General features: G+C 58.5%; 1 protein-coding gene across 5 annotated transcripts; it reads left to right on the forward strand.

Annotated features, from left to right (window-relative positions):
* Positions 1–257: 257 nt before the first annotated feature.
* Parp11 (poly(ADP-ribose) polymerase family member 11) lies at positions 258–14,992 on the forward strand. 5 transcript variants are annotated; one of them, XM_042673362.1, is made up of 8 exons: positions 258–445; positions 6,560–6,688; positions 7,848–7,968; positions 9,404–9,479; positions 10,226–10,298; positions 10,366–10,496; positions 12,393–12,544; positions 14,400–14,992. In XM_042673362.1, the coding sequence occupies exons 1-8, from the start codon at positions 428–430 to the stop codon at positions 14,714–14,716; spliced, it is 1,017 nt and encodes a 338-aa protein (XP_042529296.1). In that variant the 5' UTR covers positions 258–427; the 3' UTR covers positions 14,717–14,992. The 5 variants fall into 5 exon arrangements, with proteins under 5 accessions (XP_042529296.1, XP_042529300.1, XP_042529301.1 ...); XM_042673366.1 differs by having other exon boundaries at positions 10,387–10,496; positions 14,400–14,991; XM_042673367.1 differs by having other exon boundaries at positions 14,356–14,702.
* Positions 14,993–17,160: the final 2,168 nt, after the last annotated feature.

The raw sequence follows: 17,160 nt of genomic DNA on the forward strand, positions 1-17,160 counted from the left end.
GGACCCACGCGGGGTCGCGGGCGGAGGATGGGCGTGGATTCTACGGGGAGGGGTGCGGGAGGGGGCGTTTAAAGGCCCGCACATCCGGGCCCTGGCCAGCCCCGCCCTCGCCGGCCCCGCCTTCGCCGGCCCCGCCCACGCCCCTCTGCGCCTGCGCGAGGACGTCCGAACCCAAATGACCAGGGGGGGCGGGACCGTCCTGGTTCCGCCAGTGGGCGTGGCCGCCGCTGATTGGCTGGGCTCGGGCGGAAGTCGGGAGGCTGGGCGGTCCGGAGACGCTCGCTTCTGGCCGGGCGGGGGTGACAGGGCTGCCTTCCCGCCCCTCCGCGCCCGGGACTCTCAGGAGACAGACGGACGGACGGACGCCGTGCCGGGCTCGCGGCTCGCCTCTTCCCCCAGACGTCCTCCGCGCGGTTCGGCCCCCGTTATGTGGGAAGCGAATCCGGTGAGGAGCCCGGCCGGACGGGGCGGGCCCGGTGGGCGGGGCGGGAGGAAACGGGCCGGGAGGGCGTGCCCGGGAACTGCTTCCGCCCGGGCGCCGCGGGGCCGCGCGTGTTGGGTTCCGGGCGTGCGGCAGGTCCGGTCCGTGGGGGAAACCGCCTCGGCCCGGGCGCGGCGGGCCGCGCGTCTGGGGTTCCGGCCGCGCGGGGGTTCCGGGCGGCGGCCGCCGCGCCGCGCCGGGCCTCGGGGCGGCTCTGGCTGCGCGGCCGGCCCTCGGCGCCCGCTCCTCCGCCGAGGAGCCCTGCGCCCGCGGCTGCGGACGGCTGGAGGCCGCCCCCCCCTTCCGCCCGGCGGGTTCGATCCCGGGGTCCCGCGAGGCGGGGCGGGGGATCCTCGGCGCCCTTTGCCCCCCCCCGACCCCCGACCCCTCCCGGGCCCGCAGGCAGCGATCGGAGCACGCACGCACGCACGCACACGCACGCACACGCAGGCTCTCGGCTGCCAGACGCTTCCTCCAGGGACGACGCCTCCCCCCTCCCCACACACACGCAGCTGCAGCCCGCGCGCGCGCGCCTCGGCTCCTCCGTGCACCGGGGCCCAGCGACGCCATCTTGGCCTCTTCATGAAGATGACGAAGTCCCGCGGCCCGCGGATGTGGGGGCCCCCCCCTCCCCGTAGACAGTTGGGGTGCCGATCCATGGTCGTCCCCCTGGAGAGCGGGCTCCGCCTGCGGGTGACCCGCGTCGCCCCCGTCCAGCCCGCCTCGTTTGTGGGTGACGCGTGGCTCCAGGCGCCCAGGGCGCGGCCTCCACCCCCCCCCCCCCCCCAGCCCGGGGCTTCCGGCCTTTAAAAGCTCGGGGGCTGCGGACCGCTAATAAAGACGCCCCATCCCACCCCTCACAGACGCGGCTGCTCTGTGTTCTCGCCTTAACAACCGAAGTCCAGCCTCCCTTCCCCACCCCCCCCTCTCCCAGAGTGTGTGTGTGTGTGTGGGGGGGGGTCCACACCCCAAGGCTGGTCCCAGGAAGCTGGGGATCGCCCCGGCCCGTGGAAAGCGCCACCGACCGTTGAAGGGGACCAAATCGAGAATCCTGCGACGGTCCACGGGAATCCTCCTTGTGTCACCCCGACGAACGGGTGCTGATGAGAATGCGGAAGGAAAACGTGGGGGACGAACATCAAGTGTCTGTACTCAACGCTCTGAAGCCACTTCATGTGCTGAGCTCACCACACCGGATTTGTCGGGCGCACAAGGCCCGTTTCCAGAGGTGCCAAAGCCCATTCCCCGGGGCACTCTGTTCTCCCTCTCCTCCCCGCTGCTTGACCAGGAAAACCAGATGCTCATGGCAGCCCAGGGAAGCCTAGGAGAGGGGCTGATAGAGACTAGCACAAAGAGGACCCTCGGATTGCTAATCCTGTGATTATGTAGATGGTTAGCGCATTACCTTCTTGTTCTGTTGACCGTGGTAAGGCTCCAAGTTTGGTGAGCTTTCTGAAGAAGAGAAACTGGTTTTAAATCTAAAGCTTTCTGGTTCTAGAACACATACTCCTTTTTTTTTTTTCCCCCAGGCCTGAACTCAGGGCCTGGGTGCTGTCCCTAAGCTTCTTTTGCTCAAGGCTGGCACTCTACCATTTGAGCCACAGTGCGACTTCTGGCCTTTTCTGTGTATGTGGTACTGAGGAATCAAACCCAGGGCTTCATGCATGCTAGGCAAGCACTCTACCACTGAGCCACATTCCCAGCCCTAGAACACATACTCTTCCCAGAATAGACAGCATGCAGCAAATAGAAAAGGACTCAAGGAAGAAAAAAAAAATCACAGGGAATGTGTATGTGTGTGTGTGTGCACCAATACTGAGGTTGGAACTTAGGGCCTGGACACTGTTCCTGAGGTTTTTCACTCCAGGCTAGCACTCTACTACACCACAGCTTTACCTCTGGCTTTTAACTGGTTACTTGGAGATAAAAGTCTCATAGACTTTCCTGCCCAGGCTGGCTTTGAACCATATTTTCCTCAGATCTCAGAGTAGCTAGGATTACAGGCCTGAGCTACAAGCACCCACCTTGGAATTGGAATTTAAGGATTGATAGTTAGATGAGACGCCCTGGCGAGGGTATGGTATCAGGGCCCATGCTTCAGCCCTGTCCTGGTGGTGCGGTCATGGGCAGGAGCGGGGAATCGGTGGCTCCTCAGGACGCATGGGACAGATACAGCACATGTCCTTGTTATCTAGGAGGAAAATAACTTAAGGTAGAGGCAGGAGGCTCGTGTTTGCAATTCAGGTCCAGAGGAATGGTGTGGATGACCGGCCAGCCCAACCCACCTGCCATCTTCTGGGGCCAGCCTAGTACTGAAACTCACGTTTGCTAGCACTTGTTGTTTCTTGAACACCTACTACAAGCCAATGGGCCTGTGCAGGCAGGCAGACCTGACCCGTAAGTAACTACATAAGTAAAATTCCAACTCTACCCTTGGTGTTACCAGCTCTGAAGGAAACAGTCTGAAGACAGCGTTAGGATAATGAAGATGCCCTTCCTTCCTGCTGTGTCCGTGTGGCAACTCTGAGGAAACAGACTCGGGAAGGAGGCAGGAAGGGAATGGCCTCTTTTTGGTTAAAGAATTTAACTTTGTAGGAAGAACCTACTCTCAAAGCCCCAGGCCCAGACAGGTTCACAGATGGATTCTACCAAATATGTAAAGCAATTAGTAACTCTGTACCAAGTTCCAGAAATGAGAGAGGAGAGCTTGCATTTTGCAGTTGATGCTGTAAGGCTGTCATTACCCCATACCAAAACCAATCAAAGGAAACCCCAGGCCTGTCTCCCGCATGAAATACTGGACAGTGATTTATTCCAGGAATGCAAGGATAGTTCAATATTTGGACAGCCATGAGCATACCTTGCCTGATAAGTGAAGTAAAATGGAACATACAGAAAAACCATTTAGCAAAATCCAATATCCATTCCTGATTATAATTCACAGCAACCAGGGGCAGAAGGAAATGTGCTCAGCCCAGTGCCAGCCTGCAGACAGGGTTGGTCGACCCTACCCACCTGGAGGGAGCACTGAGTGAATCAGTGAATCTTCCCACCAGAGGCCTTGGACTGTGCTGGACGGGTTTGTGCAGACAGTCTAGGAGTGTGATTTTCAGTGAAAGTCTGCATTCCCTTGGAGATCTGGAGCTTCAGTAATAGTGCGGTCCCTTCGGCTGTGCATCTGTGCATCTGAATCGCAGAAGAATCCTGAGTCCCCGGCTCAGGTGAATGGTGGCTGGCAGTGCCCAGCACAAATTCTCACACGTCTGTGCAGGGAACCATCGTCTAGCATCTGCACCTAGCTGATCGCCGGTCTTTATAGATCTGTGTATCTCTGTCGTCTATATGTATTATCTATTGTCTAACGTCTATCCATCAGTCCTCTATCATCTCTGCTTATCTAATCCATTATCTATGTCTTATCTGTCTCTTATCTACCTCTATCCATAAGTCATCTGTCTTCTATTATCTAACATCTAGCTAAGTCTATCCAATCCATTGTCTGTATCTAAGGTCAGTCATCTTTATCATCTATTATCTGCTTCTGTCTAATCTATTGTTTACATCTATCATCTCTCTATCTCTGTATACATCCACCCATCCATCTACCTATTATGGATCTCTGTCTGTTTCTGTCCACCCTCTTGTGAGGGCTCTGGGCGTGGTAGAGAGCACTCTCTCTGGGTTGGAGGTGCTGCAGGCAGGTGCACCCAGAGCCCGGTGCACGCGTGGTGTGAACTTGGTTTTTTCCCAGCCCAGGTGAGCTGGGTCTGGGGAGCTGCATGTCCACGTGGGCGCCTCTCTCTTCACTGATGGCTCCACACTGGTCCTCCCAGCTTTCCCCTGGGCATCTTCAGAAGGACTCAACCCAGGTCCCCTTCCCCTAGGCCACGCCCTCTTGCGGTTGTGGGTGTGTGTTGGGGAGCCGCAGCGCTGGTGGCTGGTGGTGGGTCTCTCACCAGCCTAGAACGTGTGCGGTAGAACCACTCGCTCAAAGCTGAGGCTCCCGGCCCTGGGGCGCCTGCTCCCCGTCTCCCAGCAGCCCAGCGACTGCCAGGCACCAAGGAAAAACAGGAAAACGCACAAAGCCTTCCCTGGAGTTTGCAGACATTAGAAAGTCAAAATTATGAGCCCTCTTCATGGACTCACGTACTGTACCCACTCACAGACCGGGTACTCTGCTCACTGATGGAGTACTCTGCCCAGAACTCTGCTCACTGATGGGGTACTCTGCCCAGTACTGTGCTAGTACTTTATTCACTGGCTACTGTGATTGGCACTTCACTCACTGACAGGGTAGTGTGCTTGGTACTTTACTACTCAGATTCAGGTAGTGTACTTGATACTTGCTGGTTTGGCTTGGCTATTGTGCTTAGTGCTTCACTCCCTGACAAAGTACTGTGTTTGGTACTTTACTACCCAGACTCAGGTACTGTACTTGGTACTATACTCACTGGCTTATCTTGGTTACTGTGCTTATTAATCACTCCCTGACAGGGTAGTGTGCGTGTTACTTCACTACTCAGACTCGAGTACTGTACTTGGTACTCACTGGCTTGGCTTGGGTACTGTGTTTAGTTGTTCGCTCCCTGACGTAGGCTCTGTAAGCAAATACCTGAACAGTTTGAACCCAGGAAGAGAGCAGCAAGGCGCCCTCAGCAGGGCAGCAGGCTTTGCCGGGGAGGGGAACCAGGTCTCCCCCAGCCCAGCCAAGAGAAGGCAGCGTGCCTCCCTGCAGCCTGGCCCCTTCTCAATCCCACAGGAAGTGGAGTTGGGGCGGCCTGGGCTGCCTTCGGCGGCAGGATGGGAGCCGGGGAGCAGGTGGGGCTGGAGAGCAGCGTCCCTCGAGCCACAGGGTAGATGTGTGGACACGGGGTGCAGTCTGGCCACGGGCGCTGGTCACAGGCCCGACCCTGGGTCACAGGGCTGCAGGTGTGTCTGGGGAGGGAGCCGGGGAGATGATTGGCGAGGGTGGCAGCCAGGGCAGTTCTGGTGTTTTCCAGGATGTGGCCGTCTAAGGGGAGACCAGTGTTTCTACTTGGTTATTCTGGTTCAGGTGTTTCTACTTGGTTATTCTGGTTCGGGTGCTGGTTCGGGTGTTTCTACTTGGTTATTCTGGTTCGGGTGCTGGTTCGGGTGCTTCTACTTGGTTATTCTGGTTTGGGTGCTGGTTCGGGTGTTTCTACTTGGTTATTCTGGTTCGGGTGCTGGTTCGGGTGTTTCTACTTGGTTATTCTGGTTCGGGTGCTGGTTCGGGTGTTTCTACTTGGTTATTCTGGTTCGGGTGCTGGTTCGGGTGCTTCTACTTGGTTATTCTGGTTCGGGTGCTGGTTTGGGTGTTTCTACTTGGTTATTCTGGTTTGGGTGTTTCTACTTGGTTATTCTGGTTCGGGTGCTGTGCTTGGAACTCCACTCACTGGCTCCGTACTGGACTTGACCACGTTATCTCATCTGTCCTGACGAGGAAGGAGCCTTTCGCCCTGGGCTTTGGAAGTGGGGAACTGAGGCCCAGTTAAAGGAACGGGAGCTTTTATCCCAGCAGGATGGCCTGACTCTTCTTCATATAATGACACTCACACCAGAAGTGTCCCGGTTTATTTGCTAGAACACGTTCTTGGTTTAAAAAAAAAATCTAAGACACCGAAATCAAATAGTTAACGCATCACCAATATTGATGTCTGTGGGTGGGTGCATGAGACAGAGACAGAGACAGACAGACAGAGAGACGGACAGAGACAGAGAAATCTGGCAGGAATGAAGCACAGACCAGCAGCTCTGGCTCGCTCTGGAGGAGGCCGCTAAGTGCTGGGAATGGAGATCTCACGGAGGCCCTGGCGTGGCCACCGAGGGTGTGGCGGGCCCTGGCGTGGCGGGCCCTGGCGTGGCCGGTGCTGGTGCCCCCCCCCAGCTGACTGTCCTCTGCCCCACGTGTTCAGAGAGATGCCCCCCACCCCTCGAGTTTAGAACACGGGTGTGCAGAAGAGCCACGCGGGGCGGGCCCCGGGGGAGAAACGGCTCTCCACGAATGAGGACGCCCGCAGCACTCAGAGCCGTCTCCCCTCCTCTCTCCGCGGCCCCCAGGAGATGTTCCACAAGGCAGAAGAGTTCCTGCCGCGAGTGGCGGACAGGGAGGGGGACGCCATGGACACATCGGACACGCAGTGGGGCTGGTTCTACCTGGCCGAGTGCGGGAAGTGGCACATGATCCAGGTACCTCCCGCCCCCCACCTCGCCCGCACCACCCCGCCACCCTCGGGTGCCCCCCCCAAGCCCACACTGACTCAGAACCTTCCAGAACCTTCCAGTGCTTTTCCTGCCCATTTCCCCGCCTCTCCACGGTACTCCATTGAGAAGAAACAACATTTTTTGGGCTGTGCGCCGGGAGCCGGCATCGTGGAGACTCGGGGTGGGGGTGGGGCCCACGTGGCACGGGCCACGGGGGGGGGGGGGGGAAGCAGCCACACCCAGCCCCGGCCACGCGCCTCCCGTGCCCCCGTGTGCGGTCGGGCACGCCTGTGCTTTCTCTCACACTCGTGGCATCTCGGAGCTCACGCTCACTCGGGTCCCACGGCTGAGCACCTGACACGAAATCGAGCGGGGAGCAGCGATTCGAACCCAGACCCACAAAGGCTGTGTGCTTGTGGTTTTACTTTCTTCTTTAAAACAAGCTGTTTAAGATTGAATCTGAAGCCAGCGCCTGTCATCCCAGCTACTCAGGAGGCTGAGATCTGAGGATCAAGGTTCAAAGCCAGCCCAGGCAGGAAAGTCCGTGAGACTCTGATCTCCCGTAAACCAGCAAAAGTCAGAAGTAAGGCTGTGGCTCAAGTGGCAGAGCACCAGTCTTGAGCAAAACAGCTCGAGGACAGCGCCCAGGCCCTGAGTTCAGGCCCCACAACCAACAAAAAAAAAAAGAAAAGAAAAGGATTTAATTGGAACTACTCAGAAAGTATGAAAAGTTGGGGATGATTGTAAAAACCTAGTAATTTCTGAGAAGCGATCATAACCAATTGTTGGGTGATACTGTGAGCAGCCTTCACTAGAAATCTGTATCATTTCTAATACGACAGGAAGGACAGACAGGAAGATGTTAGCAAGCCTCCCTCTCTCCCTCCCTCCCTCCCGCTGCCCCCCACAAGGTGCCCCAAAGAAGCCTGTACTGACACAGAACCTTCCAGAACCTTCCAGTGCTTTCCCTGCCCACTTTCCCTGCATCTTCCATTTAGAAGAAACATTTATCACTGTGCACCGCGAGCCCGCCCTCCCTCCCTCCCTCCCTCGTTTCTTCCCTCCCTCCCTCCTTCCTTCCTTTTGATCATAGCACAACTTCAGTGAAGCCCTGGTAAGGGGAACTTTCTGGTTTGTTTTAAAGCCGGACGCCAGCATTCAATGTTCCGTTAGCAGTGAAGACATCGAGAAAAGCTTCCGAACGAACCCTTGTGGCTCCATTTCTTTTACTACCTCCAAGTTCAGCTACAAGATCGATTTTGCAGGTGCGTCCCCCCCGGAGCCCTGGGCTGGCGGTCGGTGTGTGGGTGCGGAGTCAGGCCTTAGCTTACACTGCAAGACAGCCCACGCCTGTCACCGCAGCCACTCGCGAGGCCGAGATCTGCGGAGCCCCGGCAGGAAAGGCCATGAGACTCTTTTATCTCCAGCGAACCTCCAGAAAACCGGAAATGGTGCTGTGGCTCAAATGGTAGAGCACCAGCCTTGAGGGGAAAAAAAGATGTTCAGAGACAGTGCTCAGGCCCTGAGTTCAAGTCCCAGGACCGGCACCAAAACACAAAACAAAACACCAGCTCTATACAAATGGAAATTTTTTCCTTTAAGAACAAGAAAAACTATGTCTTTTGCTTAAAGCTTTAATGGAGTCTCACCGAGGTTTGAACTTGGATCGCTGGCATCAGTCCAGAGCGCTAGCCACTACAACATGGGACCTGCTAAGAAGTTCAGGATTTGAACTCTTAGCCATGCTGGCCTCTTATAAGAGCGTGCGCATGCGCTCGGGCGCAGTAACGTATTCGGAGACTGACGCTTGCGTGGAGGTCATGTGAGTCTCTCCTTAGATGAAGCGCACACTCTTTATAACTTCTGTGTCGCCATGCTGTCCTGGCCGGCCTCGACCTCACCAGCCCCAGCCCTGGCCTCCAGAGGATGCAGGATTTGAATCTTGGACCGCCGTGACTGACTTGGAGCGCTTGTTTGAGTGCTCCCTACGGTTGGCCTGGAAATCATTCTAGATGATTCCAAGGATCATGCATGGGAAGCGAGGGGCTCCAGCAGGCCGCCCGCTCTGGGTGCGTGTGCACAGCACCAGTCGTCCTGTGTACCCCGGCTCCCCCGACTCCCCCGCAGCTTAGCCAGCTCAGCTGGAAGTCAGTGCCACCAGACACCGTCCGGGCCCTGGCGGGGGGGTATTTAGGGTACCTCTACCACTTGAGCCACAGCGCCACTTCCGGTTTTCTGGTGGTTCATGGGAGATCAGAGTCTCAGGGACTTTCCTGCCCAGGCTGGCTTTGAATCGCGATCCTCAGATCTCAGCCTCCTGAGTCGCTGGGATGACTGGCGGGAGCCACTCGTGTCTGGCTCCGCCCACACTTTTCTCCACTCAAAAGCGTACAGAAGCTTCAGGGCAGGCCCGCCTCCCTCTTCCCCACACTCGTAGCTCTCCTAAGCGCGGGGCTCCTGTCTCCTGGTGAGCCCAGCCTTGGTGTGGCGTGTGGCGCAGGGAAGGAGGGTCTCTGCAGGCAGAGCAGGGCGTGTCGGGGAGGGCGGGGGAGTGTGGGTGACTGAGCCCCGAGGACCCCGGTCCCAGGTGCCACTGGCCCCACGCAGCCCGGTCCGGGCCCGCACGCTCGCCCCCAGGGCAGCCCGCAGCGCGCAGGTGCACGGCCCTCCACGGCTCTGACCCCTCTGCTCTGTGAACAGAGATGAAGCAGATGAATCTCAGCACGGGCAAGCAGCGCCTGGTCAAAAGGGCCCCCTTCTCCATCAGCGCGTTCAGGTGAGTCGCTGGGCCGGGCCCGGGGGGCGCGGTGCCCAGCACACGCCGGGCAGAAGCAGCCGCACTCCCCGTGCACGGCTGGTCCCGGTCCTCGCAAGAGATGCCGTGGACGGGGCTGGGCAGGTGGCTCAGTGGTGGAGCGCGGCGCCCAGTGTGCGTGTGGCCCTGGGTTCGATCCCTCAGCGCCATATACACAGAAAAAGCCGGAAGTGGTGCTGTGGCTCAAGTGGTAGAGCGCCCGCCTTGAGCACAAAGCAGCTCAGGATTCCTAGTCAAAGGCAGCTCAGCTCAGTTGAGGATCCTGGCAGGGTTTCTGGCTCCGATCACGGGGTGCTGGCCGTGTTCCCGCGGGGTGCTGGGTGACACACCAGGCCCCAATGCGGGCCCAGGCATGAGAAAGATCTCATACAAGGTGGTCAAGTGAAGAAGCAGCATGCTTGTCGCTCCTCTGTGTGTTCACACGTGTGCACGTGCATGTGCACACGCGCGCCCGTCCTGGGTCTTGAGCTCAGGGCCTGGGCGCTGCCTCTGAGCTCCTCAGCTCAAGGCTGGCGCTCTACCACGCGAGCCACAGCGCCACTCCCGGTTTTCTGGTGGCTCGTTGGAGGTAAGCGTCTCACGGCCTTTCCTGCCCAGGCTGGCTTTGAACCGCGGCCCTCAGATCTCAGCCTCCCGAGTGGCTGGGGCCAGCCCCCGGCGGTGGCTCTGATTTTCTTTTCTGCTGCCTCGGGTGCCGCCCTCTGCAGCTACGTCTGTGAGAACGAGGCCATCCCCGTCCCCTCTCACTGGGAGTGTGTGCACACGGACGTCCCCTACCAGGTAGGAGCAGGCCGGGCCGGCGGGGGGGCGCGGCGGAGGACTGGCCCGGCACGCCCGCCTCTCGCAGCTCATCCCTCTGCACACGCAGACGCACGAGTACAACGAGGTGGCCGCGCTCTTCGGGAAGACCATGGACCGAAACCGGATCCGAAGAATACAGAGAATTCAGAACCTAGACTTGTGGGAGTTCTTCTGCAGGTGAGTGCGTGGCGCGGCGGTCCGTGGTGGGCGCCCTCTCCCACGCGCCCGCCCCCACACCCCGAGTCCTCGCGAGGTGGCACCCGCGCGCGGCCAGTGCTGCCACTTCCTCAGAGAGAGGAGAGCGGTGTGCGGGCGGGCGCCAGGCAGTACGCACAGCAGTGCTGCTCCCCGGGCTGAGCGCGGCCACAGGCCAGGCTCTGGCAGGCCCAGCCACGCGTGCTCACCAGCCGGACCACACTCCGTGGGCACACCCGGCAGACCACACCCCGCGGGCACACCCGACAGACCACACCCCGCAGGCACACCCGACAGACCACACCCCCTGCACACCCGGCAGACCACACCCCGTGTGCACACCTGACAGACCACACCCATGTGCACACCTGACAGACAACACCCCGCGGGCACACCCAACAGACCACACCCCGCGGGCACACCCGACAGACCACACCCCGCAGGCACACCCGACAGACCGCACACCCCCTGCACACCCAACAGACCACACCCGTGTGCACACCTGACAGACCACACCCGTGTGCACACCTGACCACACCCGTGTGCACACCTGACAGACCACACCTGTGTGCACACCCGACAGACCACACCTGTGTGCACACCCGACAGGCCACACCTGTGTGCACACCTGACAGACCACACCTGTGTGCACACCCGACAGACCACACCTCCCCTGCACCAGAGAGACTGCACCTGTGTGTTCACCAGACTTCACCCCATGTGCTCACCAGACTGCACCCTGCATGCACACCAGACTGACAGACACCCATGTACACACCAGACAGACTACCCCGCATGCACACCAGACAGAACCCTGCCTGCACGCCAGACCAACAGAACTCCACGTGCACGCCAGACTGCACTCTGTGTGCACACCAGACTGACAATCACTGTGTGCACACCTGACAACCACTGTGTGCACACCAGACAGATTGCACCCTGTGTGCACACCAGACAGACAACCACTGTGTGTACACCAGACAGACAACCACTGTGTGCACACCAGACAACCTTGTGTGTACCCCAGACAACCCCTGCACACCGGACAGACTGCACCCCTGTGCACAGGGGTCTGTGTGAATGTTCCTCAGAGTTTCCATCTCCAGATCTCGCTCCATCTCCACACCCAGCTGTGCACACCGCACCACGCCTGTGCCCCAGGCCTCTGTCCCCAGTCCCTGGCCTGTGTCCCTGGCCCCCGGCCTGTGTCCCTGGCCCCTGGCCTGTGTCCCTGGTCCCCAGCCCCCAGCCTGTGTCCCTGGCCCCTGGCCTGTGTCCCTGGCCCCCGGCCTGTCTCCCTGGACGGCCTGCGTGTTCCTCTGCTGCTCACCCAGGCCTGGACAGCGAGGCATCACGCCGTGCTCCATCCGCTTCTTTTTCACCTTTAGCGTTCTTTGTAAACGTACCCTGAACTCCCACGTGCCACTGTGTGCCTGTGTATTTTTTCCATGGAACCCTTCCAGCTTTCCTCAGTCTCCCTGTTAGGATCGGCCCCGCGGCGTGTTCTTTTCTGTGTGCCAGGGGAGGTTTGGGGGGCGGGGGGTGATGCTGGGTTCTCCAGGTCCAGGATGGAGGGACACAGAGTCAGAGAGGGCTCGAGCCTCGTGGGTGTGAGGCCTTCCCTCCGGGAGCGCAGGGTCGGCCCTGTGGTCTCCGCTGTGGGTGCCTGGAATGCTTGGCGGTTCTGGAATTGAATCACCATCGTAAGACGGTTTACCTGTCCAGGAACATTCGAAACCGTGCCTCTCTCCGATTTGCTTTGTCCGCCCGCGATTTAGATGAGAGCAGCCCTCGGTGTCGGCGTTGTTCCTTTTAGCCTTCCTGTCGAACGTTTGCTGTCTTAAAATAAAATGCGTGCATGCCACCGTGTGCCTCCAGGAAGAAGTCCCAGCTGAAGAAGAAGAGAGGCATCCCGCAGATCAATGAGCAGATGCTCTTCCATGGCACCAGCAGCGAGTTCGTGGAGGCGATTTGCATCCACAACTTCGACTGGCGGATAAACGGCATGCACGGCGCTCTCTTGGGAAAAGGTGCGCGTGTGCACGTACGGCCGGCTGGCCAGGGCGGGGTCCCGGGCGGCCTCCACCACAGGGAGGGCTGGGGGAGGGGGCACCCAGGTGCCCCTCAGCACCAGGTACTTGGTCCACACACGGGACCAAGAGCCACTCACCTTGCCACCACAGGCCTTGGCATGGGCACCGGCCCCAGCACAGGCACCAGCACAGGCATAGGTATAGGCACTGCCACTGGATTAGACACAGGCACTGGATTAGACACAGGCACTGGATTAGACACAGACTGGATTAGACACAGATACTGGATTAGACACAGACACTGGATTACACACAGACACTGGATTACACACAGACACTGGATTAGACACAGGCACTGGATTAGACACAGGCACTGGATTAGACACAGACACTGGATTACATACAGGCACTGGATTAGACACACACTGAATTACACACAGACACTGGATTACACACAGACACTGGATTAGACACAGGCACTGGATTAGACACAGACACTGGATTAGACACAGGCACTGGATTAGACACAGGCACTGGATTAGACACAGGCACTGGATTAGACACAGACAGGATTAGACACAGGCACTGCATTAGACACAGGCACTGCATTAGACACAGGCACTGCATTAGACACAGACAGGATTAGACACAGGCACTGGATTTGACACAGACACTGGATTAGACACAGACACTGGATTAGACACAGGCACTGGATTAGACACAGGCACTGCATTAGACACAGGCACTGGGTTAGACACAGGCACTGGATTAGACACAGACACTGGACTAGACACAGACACTGGGTTAGACACAGGCACTGGACTAGACACAGACACTGGATTAGACACAGGCACTGCATTAGACACAGACTGGATTAGACACAGGCACTGGATTAGACACAGGCACTGGATTTGACACAGACACTGGATTAGACACAGACACTGGATTAGACACAGGCACTGGATTAGACACAGGCACTGCATTAGACACAGACACTGGATTAGACACAGGCACTGGGTTAGACACAGGCACTGGATTAGACACAGGCACTGGATTAGACACAGACACTGGATTAGACACAGGCACTGGATTAGACACAGACACTGGATTAGACACAGACTGGATTAGACACAGACACTGGTTTACACACAGACACTGGATTAGACACAGACACTGGATTACACACAGACACTGGATTACACACAGACACTGGATTAGACACAGGCACTGGATTAGACACAGACACTGGATTAGACACAGGCACTGGATTAGACACAGGCACTGCATTAGACACAGACACTGGATTAGACACAGACACTGGATTAGACACAGGCACTGGATTAGACACAGGCACTGGATTAGACACAGGCACTGCATTAGACACAGGCACTGGATTAGACACAGGCACTGGATTAGACACAGACACTGGATTAGACACAGGCACTGCATTAGACACAGACTGGATTAGACACAGACACTGGATTAGACACAGGCACTGGACTAGACACAGACACTGGATTAGACACAGGCACTGCATTAGACACAGACTGGATTAGACACAGACACTGGATTAGACACAGGCACTGCATTAGACACAGGCACTGGATTAGACACAGGCACTGGATTAGACACAGGCACTGGATTAGACACAGACACTGGATTAGACACAGACACTGGATTAGACACAGGCACTGGGTTAGACACAGACACTGGGTTAGACACAGGCACTGGATTGGACACAGCAGGCACTGGTGTAGGCACAGGCACTGGGGACTTGGGGCCCCCATCCCGTGACCGCCCCCCTGCAGGGCGGGGCCTCACGCGTGGCCTCCCCGGCCCCCTCCGGCTGCAGGAACCTATTTTGCGAGAGACGCGTCCTACTCGAGCCGCTTCTGCAAGGACGACCTGCGCCACGGCGACACGCTGCAGATCCACGGCGTGGGCCCGCGCCCGCGCCCCGCGCCCCGCGCCTGCAGGTCCATGTTCCTGGCCCGCGTGCTCATCGGCGACTACATCAGCGGGGACCCCAAGTACATGCGCCCCCCGTCCAAGGACGGCAGCTACGTGAACCTGTATGACAGCTGCGTGGACGACACATGGAGTCCCCGCATCTTCGTGGTCTTCGACGCCAACCAGATCTACCCCGAGTACCTCATAGACTTCCTCTGAGCTCCGCGCGCACGCGCGGCCGCAGGTCCCACCGTGGCGGCCGCCATATAAAACTCGTACTGACCACGAGGCTGGTGATGCTGTGGTTGTTTAGGGTTCGGTGGTGTTTGGTGGTCCACGGCTCCAGTGGCTGGTGTGTGTAAGAACAGGAACCCCGTGGCCGTGTTCACGCGGGGGGCCAGAGAACCCCGGAAGCTGGTTTTGTTGAGTCTTATTTATTTTTGCTATTTATTCTCGTGCTGGCACTGGGCCTCAAACTCAGGGCCCTGGTGCTGGCCCTGAGTTTTTGTTCTTGTTTTTTCTGTGTGTGTGTGTGTTTTGTTTTTGCTCAAGGCTAGCGCTCTACCACTTGAGCCACAGCTCCATTTCTGGCTTTTTGCCGGCTCATGGGAGAGAAGAGGGTTTTCTTCCCCAGGCTGGCTTTGAACCAGGATCCTCCAACCTCCGCCTCCTGAGTAAGCGGGGATGACAGGCGTGAGCGCCGGCACCCGGCTGGCCTCAGGCTCCCGAGGGGCGGTCAGCAGCCTCCCCGTGGGTGAGCGGATCCCGTGTTGAGTGGTGCGGAGGGGAAGTTTGCTTCCCCGGTCTGTCTCTCCTGCCCGCCCATTGTGAGGGAGAGAAGAGCGTGTGCGTGGACCGGGCCACGCGTGCACTGACCTGGACGGCTTTTCAGGACACCGTCCCAGCCTTGGGAATTGCCCGGATGACTGCGGTGTGTCCGTCCACGTTGGCTTTTCCACGACTCTCCCCAGAACGCCCCCCCCGGCTCCCTCCTCCTCGTGGCTGCCCACGCTCCTGCCCACGCTCCCTCCAGTATGTGTCCACGCAGTGTTGTCTTCAGAAGTTCTGGGCAGCGGCACGCCAGGCCGCTGGACTGTTCAGAGAAACAGAACGAGCCGGGCGCCGGAGCTCACACCTGTCATCCCAGCTGCTCAGCAGGCTGAGATCTGAGGATCACGGTTCAAGGCCAGCCCAGGCAGGAAAGTCTGTGAGACTCTTATCTCCAAAAAACCACTAGAAAACTGGAAGTGGCGCTGTGGCTCAGGCGGTAGAGCGCCAGCCTTGAGGGAAAGAGCTCAGGGACAGTGCCCAGGTCCCAAGTTCAAGTCCACAACACATACACAAGGAATAGTAGGAATTCTGATTTTGTTTTCTTACTATTTGTGTGTGGGACAGCTTGGCCCAGCTCCCCTCAGCTGCACCCCTCCCCTCTTCTCCCCTCCCCTCCCTCCTCCTGCACCCCTCCCCTCCTTTCTCCCCTCCCCTCTCCCCACTCCCCCACCCCCCACCCCTCCTCCCCCCAGCCTTGTGCAGGCAGTTCCATGGCCTGGCTGAGTACACCTCCCAGGCTTCTGTGAAGTTAAGCGGCGGTCCCACGGCGCCCGGCTGAGGTGGATGCTGTTTTATTTGGGGGATATCAACCCTGGGACTTGAACTCAGAGCCAGGCGCTGTCCCTGAACTGTTGTTTCCTTTTTACCACAAGGTCAGCACTCTACCATTTGAGCCACAGCGCCATTTTCTGGCTTTTTTTTTTTGCTGCTTAATTAGCGATTACAAGTCTCACAGGCTTTCCTGCCTGGGCTGGCCTTGAACCATGATCTTCAGATCTCAGCCTCCTGAGTAGCTGGGTGTCCAGGCGTGGGCCACCAGCACCTGGCTGGATGCATAGTGAAGAACAGGGCCTGAGTTCGAGTTAGCCCCTTCCCACCTTGTTTTCCCGTAGTAAGGTCCTGTGGTCAGTCTGTCATAAGCCAGGACTCAGTGGTGCGTCCTGTCTCCTTCCAGTCATCACCCAGCCTGGTTGGGGGAGGGGGTGAGGGGGGAGGGCCGAGAACCTTCCAGAAAATTGGTTCTAAGAACTGCGTCGCAACCCATCCCCATGGGTAGCGACGTTGGCTTCCACTGTGGACCCCCTGGCCTCAGGGTGAAAATCGTGTGTGTCTAAAGCCCCTCCCGCCGGGGCCGCAAGGGCAGCCTTGTATTGGCGTCTTCCTCTCTGTCCACGGTGGATGGCGGCGGCGCCTGGAGCCGTTGTGGAATAGCTGAACCTGTTGTTTGACGCGCAGTGATTAAAGCCGCCTGCCCCAGGCTCTGGTTCTCCGTGGGCCCTGTGTGTGTGTGTGTCTGTGATTTGTGTCTGGCCTTTGGGTTTTGTTCTCGGTGACCGGGCCGGGATTTGAACTCAGCTCCTCCGTGCAAGGCTGGCGCCCGGGCCGTGAACGGTCCGCTGACGCCGAGGAAGTGTCAGGGGTCGCGAGAGGCGGCTGGCTGGGGATGGAGGCAGCGGCCGAGCACTGGACCCTGAGCCCCGGGAGGAGGGAGTGGAGGGAACGCGCTCACATGGTTGTGTTGTAGACCTGTGGTTTCCTCCCCCAGCGGTGGATGAAGCCTGGAACCTGGGGCCGGGGGGGTGTGCGGGAGGGAGGGGGGGCTGCTCACTCCC

The sequence above is a fragment of the Dipodomys spectabilis genome, unplaced genomic scaffold, assembly GCF_019054845.1.
Source record: "Dipodomys spectabilis isolate Male_0828 unplaced genomic scaffold, ASM1905484v1 ptg000810l, whole genome shotgun sequence".
Taxonomy (NCBI): Eukaryota; Metazoa; Chordata; class Mammalia; order Rodentia; family Heteromyidae; genus Dipodomys; species Dipodomys spectabilis.

Excerpts from the sequence above, each read along its gene's own strand:
- Parp11 (XM_042673362.1), top strand. Across the intron at positions 10,497-12,392 it reads TTGTGGGAGTTCTTCTGCAG|GAAGAAGTCCCAGCTGAAGA; the intron begins GTGAGTGCGTGG and ends GTGTGCCTCCAG. Across the intron at positions 12,545-14,399 it reads CGGCGCTCTCTTGGGAAAAG|GAACCTATTTTGCGAGAGAC; the intron begins GTGCGCGTGTGC and ends CTCCGGCTGCAG.